Below are 12,400 nucleotides of genomic sequence, written 5' to 3'. Positions count from 1 at the left end.
TGTCACAAATGCAGTCTATTAACAAGGGTTACGGTGACCATCATAGAGACAGCCATGATGACAATGATGACTTCTGATTCATTGGTTGTCTTGTCACAGACTGAATCACTTCTGATAGCAGGGGTCATTAGCCGGAGCCAGAGCCTTAAACAGTTCATTTAGAACACATTTAAAGTCCACAACATAATGTTCTGCATTTCATCAATCACTTAGAAATGGATAAAGCAGCTAGAAATGGAAAATACTTTTAATGATTTGCTCTCTTTGAAACATTGTGAGACACATTTGCATTATGAAATCCTGAGTCACTTATCTTGATAAATGAAATCCACAAAAGACACATTTTCTTATATGAAGTCAAGTAATCCGTCCCAAGGGTAAATCTACTCAACAGAAGATCAGATATATCATTAATGTTTTACATTTAGGATTTATAGAATGATCCATGGTAATACAATTACGTTAAAGTAACCATTCAGAGCAAAGTTATTATTACGGCACAACACATGAATGGGCAAAATGTACCTAAGAGAGTGGCAAAATGTATTTTGTAATTAAGTACAATTCAAAAGAGTGCGTCTGTAGAGGATAGAAAACTTAAAATGTTTCTTTCAATAGAGGCGATGCCATTACATTGGAATCTAAAGGATCTGGTCGGGAATAATAACTTCACCCAAGCGCATTATATTTCAACACTTGTGAAGAGATGGCTGAGAAATAGCAGCTGTTGGAAATAATACAATCCATTCTGTATTGCTTCGGGATACTACCGGGTCCTAAATGAAGCATGTCTTCTATTAGACCCCTAAAGAAACAAACTAATAGCCTGCAAAGCCTTGCCATTTGTAATATGACTATAACTCGCATGATTCATTAAGCAGAAATGGAAAATGATAGTATAGTCTGATTAAAAAAAGGACCTTGGGGAAATTAGAAATTTATTCCAAAAAATCTTAAAGCTGACAAAAAAAAAAAAAAAAATCTGAATTGTGTTTGCCAATCTTATTTGATTGCTTTGACTATCACACTGTAGGATTTTGTTACGACCTGGCTCCAAAAAAGGCCGCAACAAAGAAAGGGACACACATTGCTGTTACTTTTACCGCAACGTTTATTACCAGAAAAAGAACCAAAAACTAAACCAAAGCAAGTGCGAACATGGCGTCAGTCAAATCAGTGGTGTAGAGTAAAGTGTAGGCATGTAATGTATGTATCCGGATGTCACAACAACATAACATAAACTAAGTAAAACAAGGAGCCTCGATGAACCAGCACAAGCTCCTTTTAAAGGGCAGACTGATTAGGGCATCCAGGTGGAACCACTCAGGGACTCAACGGGGCGTCTCATACCGGATCGTCACATCCCTCCCCTTGAGACAGGGGTTCTGTCAAGATCCCTGTAAACAAAGAACCACATAATTAATCACCAACAGGGGCACGGGACAAAGCATCCGCCACCACATTCTCGACGCCTCGAATGTGTCGAATGTCAAGACTGTACGACTGCAAAAACAACGACCACCGGATAAGCCTCTGATTTGGACACTGGAGGGAGTTCAAAAAGGTCAACGGATTATGATCCGTATAGACAACAATTGGTCTGCTTGAATTCAGATAGACAGCAAAATGGATCAAAGCCCAAACAAGGGCCAGGGCCTCCTTCTCCACCACAGAGTAGTTGAGTTGGTAAGTCGTAAACTTCCGCGAGAAAAAGCTAACAGGATGAATCACGCCTGCTGAGTCAGGCTGCTGCAAAACAGCTCCCGCCCCAACCTGACTAGCATCCACCTGCAGAGAAAACGGCTTGTCAAACCCAGGTGCAGCCAGCACAGGTGAGGAGCATAACAAGGTTTTTACATTTTCAAAGGCAGCTGCACAATTGGAAGACCAGACAAACTTTACCTGCCCTTTCAGTAGGTCGGTGAGGGGGGCTACCACAGTAGAAAAATTCCGACAAAAAGAACGATAGTAGCCCATTAAACCCAAAAACCTCATCAGTTCTTTTTTAGTGACCGGTACAGGAAAATTCTGAATGGCCTGGACTTTTGCGTGTACAGGCCGAACTTCCCCATTTCCTACCACTTTCCCGAGGTAAGTCACGGTAGCCCGAGCAAACTCACATTTTGCCAGGTTAACAGTGAGCTTAGCCTCAGACAACCGTCTCAACACTGCACAAACGCGTTTAATATGCGTGTCCCAGCTATCACTGAAAACAACGAGATCGTCCAAGTAGACTGCACAACCCTCAAGACCTGAAATTACCCGGTTCATAAGACGCTGAAACGTTGCAGGGGCATTTCGTAAACCAAAACTCATAACCTTGTAGGAGTATAACCCCGTGGGAGTAACAAATGAAGAAATATCCTGAGCCCGCTTACTCAAAGGCACTTGCCAGTAACCTTTAAGCAAGTCAAACTTGCTCACAAATCTGGCGGAGCCTACCTGATCTACACAGTCCTCAACCCGAGGAAGTGGAAAACAATCGGGTTTAGTCAGACTATTGACTTTACGGAAATCAGTGCAAAACCTCACTGACCCATCAACTTTCCGAACAAGAAGACAAGGAGATGCCCAATCTGAAAATGACGGTACTGCAATATCATTTTCCTGCATGTAGTTTATTTCCGCCTCCATAAGCTCACGTTTATCTGGAGAAACGCGATAAAAACGCTGCTTAATGGGTCTCGCCTCCCCAACGTCAATGTCATGCTCTATCCAATCTGTACGTGAAGGAGTATCTCCAAACAAATCAGGAAAATTCTGCAATAGAGAAACTAATTCTGCACGTTGAACCGGAGGTAAATGAGCCAGACCGGAGCTTAGTCCCTTCCAGGACTCAGAGTTATTTAACCGACCGTGCAGCCTACCCTCATCTGGCTCAATATTTTCCTCACCCCCACCCACCAGGTCAGGGCTACCATGAACCACTGATCCCACCGAGAGAATAGAATGAACCGGATCTAAAACCACTGGATGGGTCTCACCAATTCTATTTTCATAAAAAGGCTTCAACAGATTCACATGGCACAATTTTGTGGATTTTCTCCGCCCTGGGGTAACAATCTCATAATTCTCCTCACTCACTTTCCGTTGCACAACATACGGACCATCGAATTTAGCTTCAAAAGGAGAGCAAACCAAAGGACGCAAAACCAAAACTTGATCTCCTGGTTCAAAAACACGACGCTCAACGGTGCGATCATATAAGCGCTTCATAACTTTCTGTTGTTTTTCCAATTTCACTTTAGCGAACTCTCGTGCTTGAACCAACCGTTGTTTAAACCCGTAAACGTAAGCCTCCAACTTTTTCGGAGAATCGGATATCTTAACCGGATTTTGGAGCACTGCCAAAAGTCCACGAACCCTATGACCAAACACAAGATCATTGGGACTAAAGCCAGTGCTCTCCTGTACAACCTCTCGTGACGCCAGCATCAACCAGGGCAATCCCTCTTCCCAGTCTCGATCCAATTGCACACAATAAGCCCGAAGAAGAGACTTTAACGTCTGATGGAACCTCTCCAGTGCGCCTTGGCTTTGAGCATGATATGCCGTAGCCAGGTGGTGCTTTACACGCAGCTGTTTTAAAACCTGCTGAAACAAATGGGAAGTCAGATTAGTTCCTTGATCACTCTGGATAACCCTGGGAACACCAAAGATAGACATAAACTGCGATAACGCCTTTACGATTGAACGAGAAGTGATCGTACGCAGTGGGTACGCCGCAGGAAAACGGGTATTCAGACACATTATAGTCAATAAGTATTTACTACCTGACTTGGAAGATGGTAAAGGGCCCACACAGTCCACGATAAGATGTTCAAAAGGTTCACCCAGCGCAGGAATAGGGTGTAGTGGAGCCAGCTTCAGTTTCTGATTAGGTTTACTGGTTAACTGGCAAGTGTGACACTGCTTTATATAAGAGGAAATGTCGCTTTTCACCCGAGGCCAAAAAAAATACCTTAACATACGGTCATAGGTCTTTCGTACTCCAGAATGACCCGAAAAATCATGCGCAACTTCCAACAATGCCTTTCGAAATTTTGTGGGAACCACTACTTGAGTAACAGGGTCCCCAACAAAAACGTCCCCATGAGGAACCCACTTTCGCAATAACATACCATCTTGTATGAAATACCCTCGAGCGATGTTAGACACATGATCGTCACGAACAGCACTGTTAAACAGCTCATCCAAGGACAAATCCGAACGTTGCTCTTCTCCCATCTCCTCTGCAGACACAGGAAAGGACACAGCAGATAAATCAGGCATAGACAGAGAACTACACAGTTGGTTCAACATAACTTTTGGGTTATCAACTACTTCCTTCGACATGCTTCGCGACATTGCCCGAGTTGTTACACCCACAGGATCTACATATGCAGGGACCTGTGGAAACACATCATTGGACGAAACAATTGGTGACACCGGACCATCAGGCCACACACGCCTGCCCGCTAACTCATTCCCCAAAATAAGATGAACGCCTTCCACCGGCAAAGCAGGACGCACTCCCAAAACAATATCACCATTCACCAAACTCGACGACAACTTCACCCTATGAAGAGGAACGGTTAATATACTCATACCCATCCCTCGGACTAACAAGCTGTCCCCCGTGTCCGACCGCGAAGAAAAAGGCAACACAGACTCTAAAATGAACGAATCCATAGCCCCCGTGTCCCTCAAGATCTTGACAGGAACTTCCTCATTACTGCCCACAAGAGACACATAACCTTCTGTAAGGAAAGGAGAAAACACAGATAAACAGTCACTATCCACTTTTCCCCTTTCACACGTCTCAACGGAATTAGAAACTAAAGCCACAAAAGCAGCTGGTTTAGGAAACTTATTAACTTCCCGTTTAGCCTTCTCCTCAAGTAAAGGACAATCAGCTTTCCAGTGCCCTTTTTCACGACAGTAGTTACATATCCTATGTGGGTCAAACTTCCAAGTAGGAAGGTAACTAGACCTAGGAGGAAAACTATTCAGAGATGTACTACTAGCCCGAGCTGTGTTTACGTCTCCCCGCGAACGCCCGTCCACAAAATTACTTCTGTGAGAGAGTACATAATCATCAGCCAATGCTGCTGCCTCCTCCGGTGAACTAACTTTACGTTCATTAATGTAAGTGGCGATACTATCCGGGACAGAAACTTTAAATTGTTCCAATATCATCAGTTGAACCAACTCATCAAAAGACTTAATGTTAAGCGCCGTGCACCAACGAGTAAAGTATTTTCTCAAATCCTGTACAAACTCTAAATGAGACTGCTTTTGCTCCCTCCTACATGCCCTGAACTGCTGACGATATGCTTCCGGCACACATTCATAAACCTTTAACACCGCTGATTTAATTTTATCATAATCCTGACAATCTTCCTTACTCAAGGCGGAAAAAACTAACTGAGCTTTTCCGGTCAACACACACTGCAACAATAACACGCGATTTTCTTCTGACCAGTCCTGTAGCTCAGCAATACGCTCAAAGAGAGTGAAAAAAATGTCCGGATCCTCTTCGTTGAATTTAGGAACCAACTTCAAATTTGAATTCAATGCAAATATCACTCGATCTTCCTTATCAGAAGTCATCTCCCTACCTTCCTTTCTAAGTCTTAACTTTAAAACTTCGACCTCGATTTTCGCCTTCTCTAACTCAATCCTATCATATTCAGAATGTTGTTTTAACCTTTCATGTTCCATTTGCAACAGCAACAATTCCTTTTGCTGCTCAAACGTCAATACAGACGGAGAACCGGTCTGCATTTGTGCCGACAAAACCACATCTCTATCTCCTTCCATACTCAGAACGTCCCTTTCACACAACTTTGACTTCACCTCAGCTTTAATACTTTCCTTGAGTTTTTTATCAACGACCTCTATTTCATAATGGGCAGCAATTCTTAAAAGCTGTTCCTTCGTACATTTTTCTAACAGCGTATATGAAGGAGATTCTATAAAAGCCTCAACATCCGCCATCAGAGAAAACAAAATAGACCAATAACAAAGCCAAAAGTGCAATCAAATACTCGGAGCATTCCCCACTAACCTTCCTTGAAAAACCCCGAAAAAAAAACCTATCTATCTATCTTTAACCCTGATCTTCATGCGGTTACAGGCGGGGGGTATTTATGCACTAAAACCCAGTGGGTGAAAAATGCTACTAGTCAGACTAGCGACACTTTCAACACCCTGGATGTGCTCCCGAGACAACTGCTACTACCCGCTTTCTCCGCAACACTACCAAAACAAACAAAAACAAAAAAAATCAACATGTCTCAAAGGAAACATGCTGCTAAACCTCACAGGGGAAAAACTCCAAGTTATAAAAACAATATTGCACTGCCAACTTACCAGTCGATGAGCTTCTATGCCACAATCAAACGCTGCACAGTCAAACAAACTTCCACACGTGTGTCCCGTTACGCGCAAATGACGTCACAGAAAAAAAAATATATAAATATATTTTCTCTCGCAAACGCTATAATCATTGATTACGCCAAATTCCAAAAGACGCTAGCACGAACAAATACCAAATGGACGAGCCCCCATTTGTTACGACCTGGCTCCAAAAAAGGCCGCAACAAAGAAAGGGACACACATTGCTGTTACTTTTACCGCAACGTTTATTACCAGAAAAAGAACCAAAAACTAAACCAAAGCAAGTGCGAACATGGCGTCAGTCAAATCAGTGGTGTAGAGTAAAGTGTAGGCATGTAATGTATGTATCCGGATGTCACAACAACATAACATAAACTAAGTAAAACAAGGAGCCTCGATGAACCAGCACAAGCTCCTTTTAAAGGGCAGACTGATTAGGGCATCCAGGTGGAACCACTCAGGGACTCAACGGGGCGTCTCATACCGGATCGTCACAGATTTCTATAAAAAAATATTTCCTTCATAATTTAATCAATTAAAAATCTATTTAATATTTAAATTTGAATTTCGTCTGTTGTATCATTATATTTAAACCAAGTTTATAAAAGAGTTTGGAACAACCAGATATTGGGAAAAAGGAATGCAGATCCTGTAAAAACTTACAATTCTAAAAATTTATAATAAATTAATAAATTAATTAAATAGTCTAAAGTAGCATTTTCGTCAGTTAGTGTGAACTAAACATATTACAAACACAATGTTGTTAACTCACTCAACCTGTCATGTGGTTCAGAGTAAAACACGTTTTTACTTAATATTTATTGATTATTATCATGTTTGTGATTTGTGTGTGAAGGTATATGTGATTAAACGTTGCATCTTACATTTCACGCCCACTTTCAGAGTGAAATGTCCATTTAAAAGTCAGTTGCATTTCCCCCCATAACAGATGAACATGAAGTTGCATGTATTACGGTAGTTGGGAAATTAAATGTTGGGCGAGTTAATGCTCTATCGTGTTTGAGAGCAACGCACCACCTATAACTCTACCCGAAAGCCGAAACCTACCTGATAGTGTTCAGTTGGTAAACGTGAGATAAAAACACATTTGCTGAAGCTACCACGCCATTTTAGCTTGTTTCTACAAGTATTTAAACTTTCTCATCGTGATTTATGTCACAGAATTCGTACCCGAACGCAAGTGTTGTATCAGGTGAGTTACCGAGCAAGTTAAGAAAACACCAAAAAAACAACATACTTTATGGAGCTGGTGATGTGATGCAAATGAAGATGTATTCATTTATAAATCAAGCACAGTGTGTAGTAGAAAATAAGAGTTTATTAATCAATAATCTGTTCCTATAATTATAATTTTCGTGAAATACTTCATTTAAGTGTGTGTTTTACTCTCTCTGGTGTTCATGTTAGCTGGAAACAGCAGTACATTTTATATAGGTACATTTTTTTAATGTAGCAAATATCTAGAAGAGACGCTTTTTTTTTAATTCGCCTATATGATGCATATTTGTCTAAAGATTTAAGAGGCAAATAATGCCATTATCATTTAATGAACTTTGAAAATCAAACAAAAAGACAAAATATTGTGGAGTGTAGATCCTTGCATTGCTAAATGCTAAACAATATTTTGCCTTTGAGAAAATGTTTCAAAAGTCTGCTCACTTGATTGACAACTTCAGCTATTTGAGTTGGAGAGAATTAGTTGACATATTGAGTGTAAGTTGACTTTAACTATTTACTATTTTTACTATTTTATTGTTTGTATTGACCACTCACTCAGTTTTGTTTGTTCTTAGTTTCTGCTTTCATAGACTTTTCAGTTTTTATTTTCTATTTTCCCGCCACTCATTAGTAACCATGGACATTCGTTCATCACAGCTGTTCATCATTTAGTTTGTCACTCACCACCATGTCTTTAGTTCCTCTCTGTTCACTCTGTTGATTTGTGTGTGTGTGTTACACACACCGTGATGTTCTATCACCTGCTTGTGGATTAAACCTTGTGTATATTTTAAATCTGCCTCCGTCTGTCTTCATTCTCAGTCTTGTGACAGAGACAAGGTAAGGTCTTCAAACTAACGTTTTTTTTTTTTTTTTTTAGTCAAGTCAACCTAGTTTTTGGTATCTGTAAATATGTTTTCAATGATTTCAAGTGAAATAATTGATTTGCTCTGCTCAGATTTAATCAAGAGGTGTTTCCTACCATGAACAGGTTGCATTTTAAATCTGTGCATACTTTACATGCATACTTCCTGATAAACGGAATCTGGTACTGTTCTAGAGCTCACTGAATGGCTGAATTCAGAAGAAGAGGAAAAGATGATTAAATACAGAGTTCTGCATCAGTTCTGCACATTGTTGAGTCGGAGTGAGCTGGACCTCTGTGGGACTAATTGTCAGGCCTCCTGCCTTCTGGGCCATTTGTCTGGAGGATAATTGCCCTCTGCTTTGCCATCGTTCACCTTGCAGCTGTACAACTCCCTGTGCAGGATGAGAAATACTGCAAAGTGTGTGTGTGTGCGTGCATGCGTGCATCCACCTGCGCGGTGTAGGAGTTAGTTCATTCATCACACCACATTAAAGCTGCTCCTCTGGTGGTCTTTGCTGTGGGGTCTTCTGAAAGCCATACATCGCCCGTCATGTGTACTCTTGGTTAGCTGGAACATAATTTGTTAATTACCCAGTGCGGCCTGTCAATGCAGGCCATATATCACTAGCAAGTGGTGTAAACACCATACGGTCTGATATAGTGAGAGATCACCTTTCACCTGTCTCCTCTTCAAGGGTAAATCAAGCCCCAAACACTCTCTGACTTCTATGCATGCTTTAATAATAATAAGTCCTTTTAAAACATGCTCCGAATGAATAAATACAATGCATTTTATATATTTTAAATAATATTTTACAATATAATAATCAACCAACAATTATTCACTTGTAAGCAACATATCTTCATTATATATATATATATATATATATATATAGATATACTTTAAAATACTTCTTAGAAGCCTGAAAATTAACTTGAATTTCAACACATACTTTATTCACTTCTTTTCACAGCTGTCCTTAAGATCCATAGCCTGGATGATTTTCCTTTAACATTTTATTTTAAATATTATTGTTGTTATTATTTTAATACAGCAAACAAAGTAGTTATTGCAATTATTCATGGGTTGGTGTCATTTATGAGACAATGGTATTCTCATTATGGCAATTGTTTTTCATCTGTGTAAACTCTGGCCTTCTGTAGCACAGGTGTGCTTAATTTCTAAGTATATTTATATTTCAGGTCACATTAAAAAAATGTTTCAAATACATTATTTATATGAAATTTAAAAAAAAAATCTGTACAGACTCCTTCTCGTATGACTCCTATTTCAACCTACAAATAAATTATCCAATGACACAACAATATAATGCTCTCAAATAATATATGTAACTACATTCAGAACCCAAAAACGTCTCGGTTACGGATGTAACCCTCGTTCCCTGAGTAGGGAACGGAGACGTTACGTCGAAATGACGACGAATGGGGTTCGCTTAGAAGCCTATCATCTTCGAACAGTAATAAAACGAGCCAATGGCAAGCAAATGCCATGGGTCTGCTGAATTTGCATAGCGTAACTCCGCCCCACAGTGTGGGTATATAAGGAAGTGAGCCGGCAACATGCAGATATGTTTCTTCGCTGAAGGAGCCAAGCTGAACTCAGGCTGTTCCAGCGGTACAGCGGAAGTGGCAGGAAGACGTAACGTCTCCGTTCCCTACTCAGGGAACGAGGGTTACATCCGTAACCGAGACGTTCCCTTTCGTAGTCACTTCGAGTTACGTCGAAATGACGACGAATGGGGTTCCCAGTCCAATCACGCCACCTCGGCTGTCTTCCAGTGCCCTGCGTAAGTCTGAGCTCCCTGTCGTGAGACTAGCACGGACGAAGGACTCCTACTTAACACAGGAATACCAAGGTACACTGGGAAGCATATCACAGTGGAATATGCAATCAGTGCCCGCCCGAAGGGGGGGGGGGGGGACTTAAGAAAACACATATGACCCGGAGGGGGGTGCATACGGAGAACACTGGGGTGTCCAGCCCGTAGGGTGGAAAATTTCAACCCCAGGGGTGGCAGACTGGCTTGCCAAGGGAAAGACACATGCTCGAAGGAGGCTTACAGTGGAAATACACACGTGGGGGTCACCCAGCGGGGGAACCATGCACATGGTGGCACCTAGCCAACGCGAAAGCTGCCGGAGGCATAACTCTGGCGTTGACGTCAACAGCGCTGGAGGAACTCAGGGCTTATCAGGCTACCTGAGGAGAATATCGCACGTATCCAGTCCGTGGAGTGGAATGGCGAGCAAGCGAAGACACCTGAGCGGGTCCTAGCACCGGCTGGTTGAAGCGAGTACTCGGGAGGACACTGGCTCCACTCGGAGATTATAGAATCTGGCGAATGTGTTGGGTGTCGCCCAGCCTGCAGCTCTGCAGATGTCTGTTAGCGAGGCGCCATGCGCTAGAGCCCAAGAGGAGGCCACACTCCGGGTGGAGTGGGCCGTCACACCAAGGGGGCACGGTCGACCTTGCTGCTGGTAAGCCAAAGCAATGGCGTCCACTATCCAGTGAGACAACCTTTGCTTGGAGAGAGCCTTTCCCTTCAGCTTCCCACCATAACAGACAAAGAGCTGGTCTGAGGTCCTGAACACTGCGTTCTGTCTACGTAAGCACGGAGGGCGCGTACTGGACAGAGCAATGCCAAGGCTGGGTCTGCCTCCTCCAGGGGCAGCGCTTGCAGGTTCACCACCTGGCGGTGGGAACCTTGGGCACATATCCAGACCGGGGTCTCAGGATCACGTGAGAGAAGGCCGGCCCGAATTCCAGGCACGCTTCGTCTACAGAAAATGCGTGCAGGTCCCCTACCCTCTTGATGGAGGCCAATGCAACCAGGAGCGCTGTCTTGATTGACAGGAACTTAAGCTCCACTGATTGCAGAGGCTCAAAGGGAGCACTCTGCAGGGCAGTTAGAACCACTGAGAGGTCCCAAGAGGGAACGAGAGGAGGGCGAGGAGGATGTAGTCTCCTCGCTCCTCTCAGGAACCTGATGACCAGGTCGTGCTTTCCCACGGACTTACCTTCGACTGCGTCGTGATGTGCGGCGGTAGCGGCAACATACACTTTCAGGGTGGAGGGAGACAGCTTTCGCTCCAACCCATCCTGCAGGAAGGAAAGCACGACACCGATCGGGCATGATCTGGGGTCTTCTGAGTGAGAAGAGCACCAAGAGACGAAGAGGTTCCACTTCGACGCGTAGGCATGCCTAGTGGACGACGCTCTAGCGGAAGTGATGGTAGCCACCACCGCTGGTGGTAGGGTACTCAACCTGCCTCGTCCCGTCCAGGAGCCACACGTGGAGGTTCCAGAGATCGGGACGAGGGTGCCAAAGGGTGCCCCGTCCCTGAGAAAGGAGGTCCTTCCTCAGAGGAATTGGCCAGGGAGGAGCTGTCGCGAGGAGTACAAGTTCGGAGAACCAGGTTCGGGTGGGCCAGTGCGGCGCAACCAATATGACCTGCTCCTCGTCCTCCCTGATCTTGCACAGGGTCTGTGCAAGAAGGCTCACTGGGGAAACGCATACTTGCGGAGGCCCCGGGGCCAGCTGAGCGCCAGAGCGTCCGTGCCGAGCGTGCCCTCGGTCAGGGAGTAAAACTGGGCGCAGTGGGACGAGTCGTGGGAGGCAAACAGGTCTACCTGTGCGTCCCCGAACTGATCCCAAATCAGCTGGACCGCCTGGGGATGGAGTCTCCATTCTCTCGGAAGAGGCTGAAGCCGTGAGAGCTCGTAGGCTGCACAGTTCAGGTCTCCCGGAATATAAATGGCTCGAAGCGACCTCAGATGCTTCTGACTCCATATGAGGAGGTGGCGGGCGAGTTGCGACATACGGCGGGAGCGTAGACCACCTTGTCGGTTGATGTACGCTACTGTCGCGGTATTGTCTGATGGACTAGTAC

General features: G+C 43.7%; 1 protein-coding gene across 1 annotated transcript; it reads right to left on the bottom strand.

The window, feature by feature from the left end:
* Positions 1-1,044: 1,044 nt before the first annotated feature.
* On the bottom strand, positions 1,045-6,871 carry LOC307005096 (uncharacterized protein). Its single transcript, XM_079624905.1, has 2 exons — positions 4,122-6,871; positions 1,045-1,397 (listed from the first exon to the last, which is right to left on the bottom strand). Exons 1-2 carry the CDS (start codon positions 5,977-5,979, stop codon positions 1,345-1,347), a joined length of 1,911 nt encoding a protein of 636 aa, XP_079481031.1. The 5' UTR covers positions 5,980-6,871; the 3' UTR covers positions 1,045-1,344.
* Positions 6,872-12,400: the final 5,529 nt, after the last annotated feature.

Source organism: Phoxinus phoxinus (genome assembly GCF_949152265.1).
Source record: "Phoxinus phoxinus genome assembly, chromosome: 10".
NCBI classification, from domain to species: Eukaryota; Metazoa; Chordata; class Actinopteri; order Cypriniformes; family Leuciscidae; genus Phoxinus; species Phoxinus phoxinus.
Note: the sequence above shows the minus strand (reverse complement) of the source record. Positions and strands in the feature narration are given on the sequence as shown.

Coding starts and splice junctions, on each gene's coding strand:
- LOC307005096 (XM_079624905.1), bottom strand. CDS start 5,979: ATGGCGGATGTTGAGGCTTTTATAGAATCTCCTTCATATACGCTGTTA. Junction 1,398..4,121: donor AGGGTATTTCATACAAGATG/GTATGTTATTGC, acceptor CTTTGTTTACAG/GGATCTTGACAGAACCCCTG.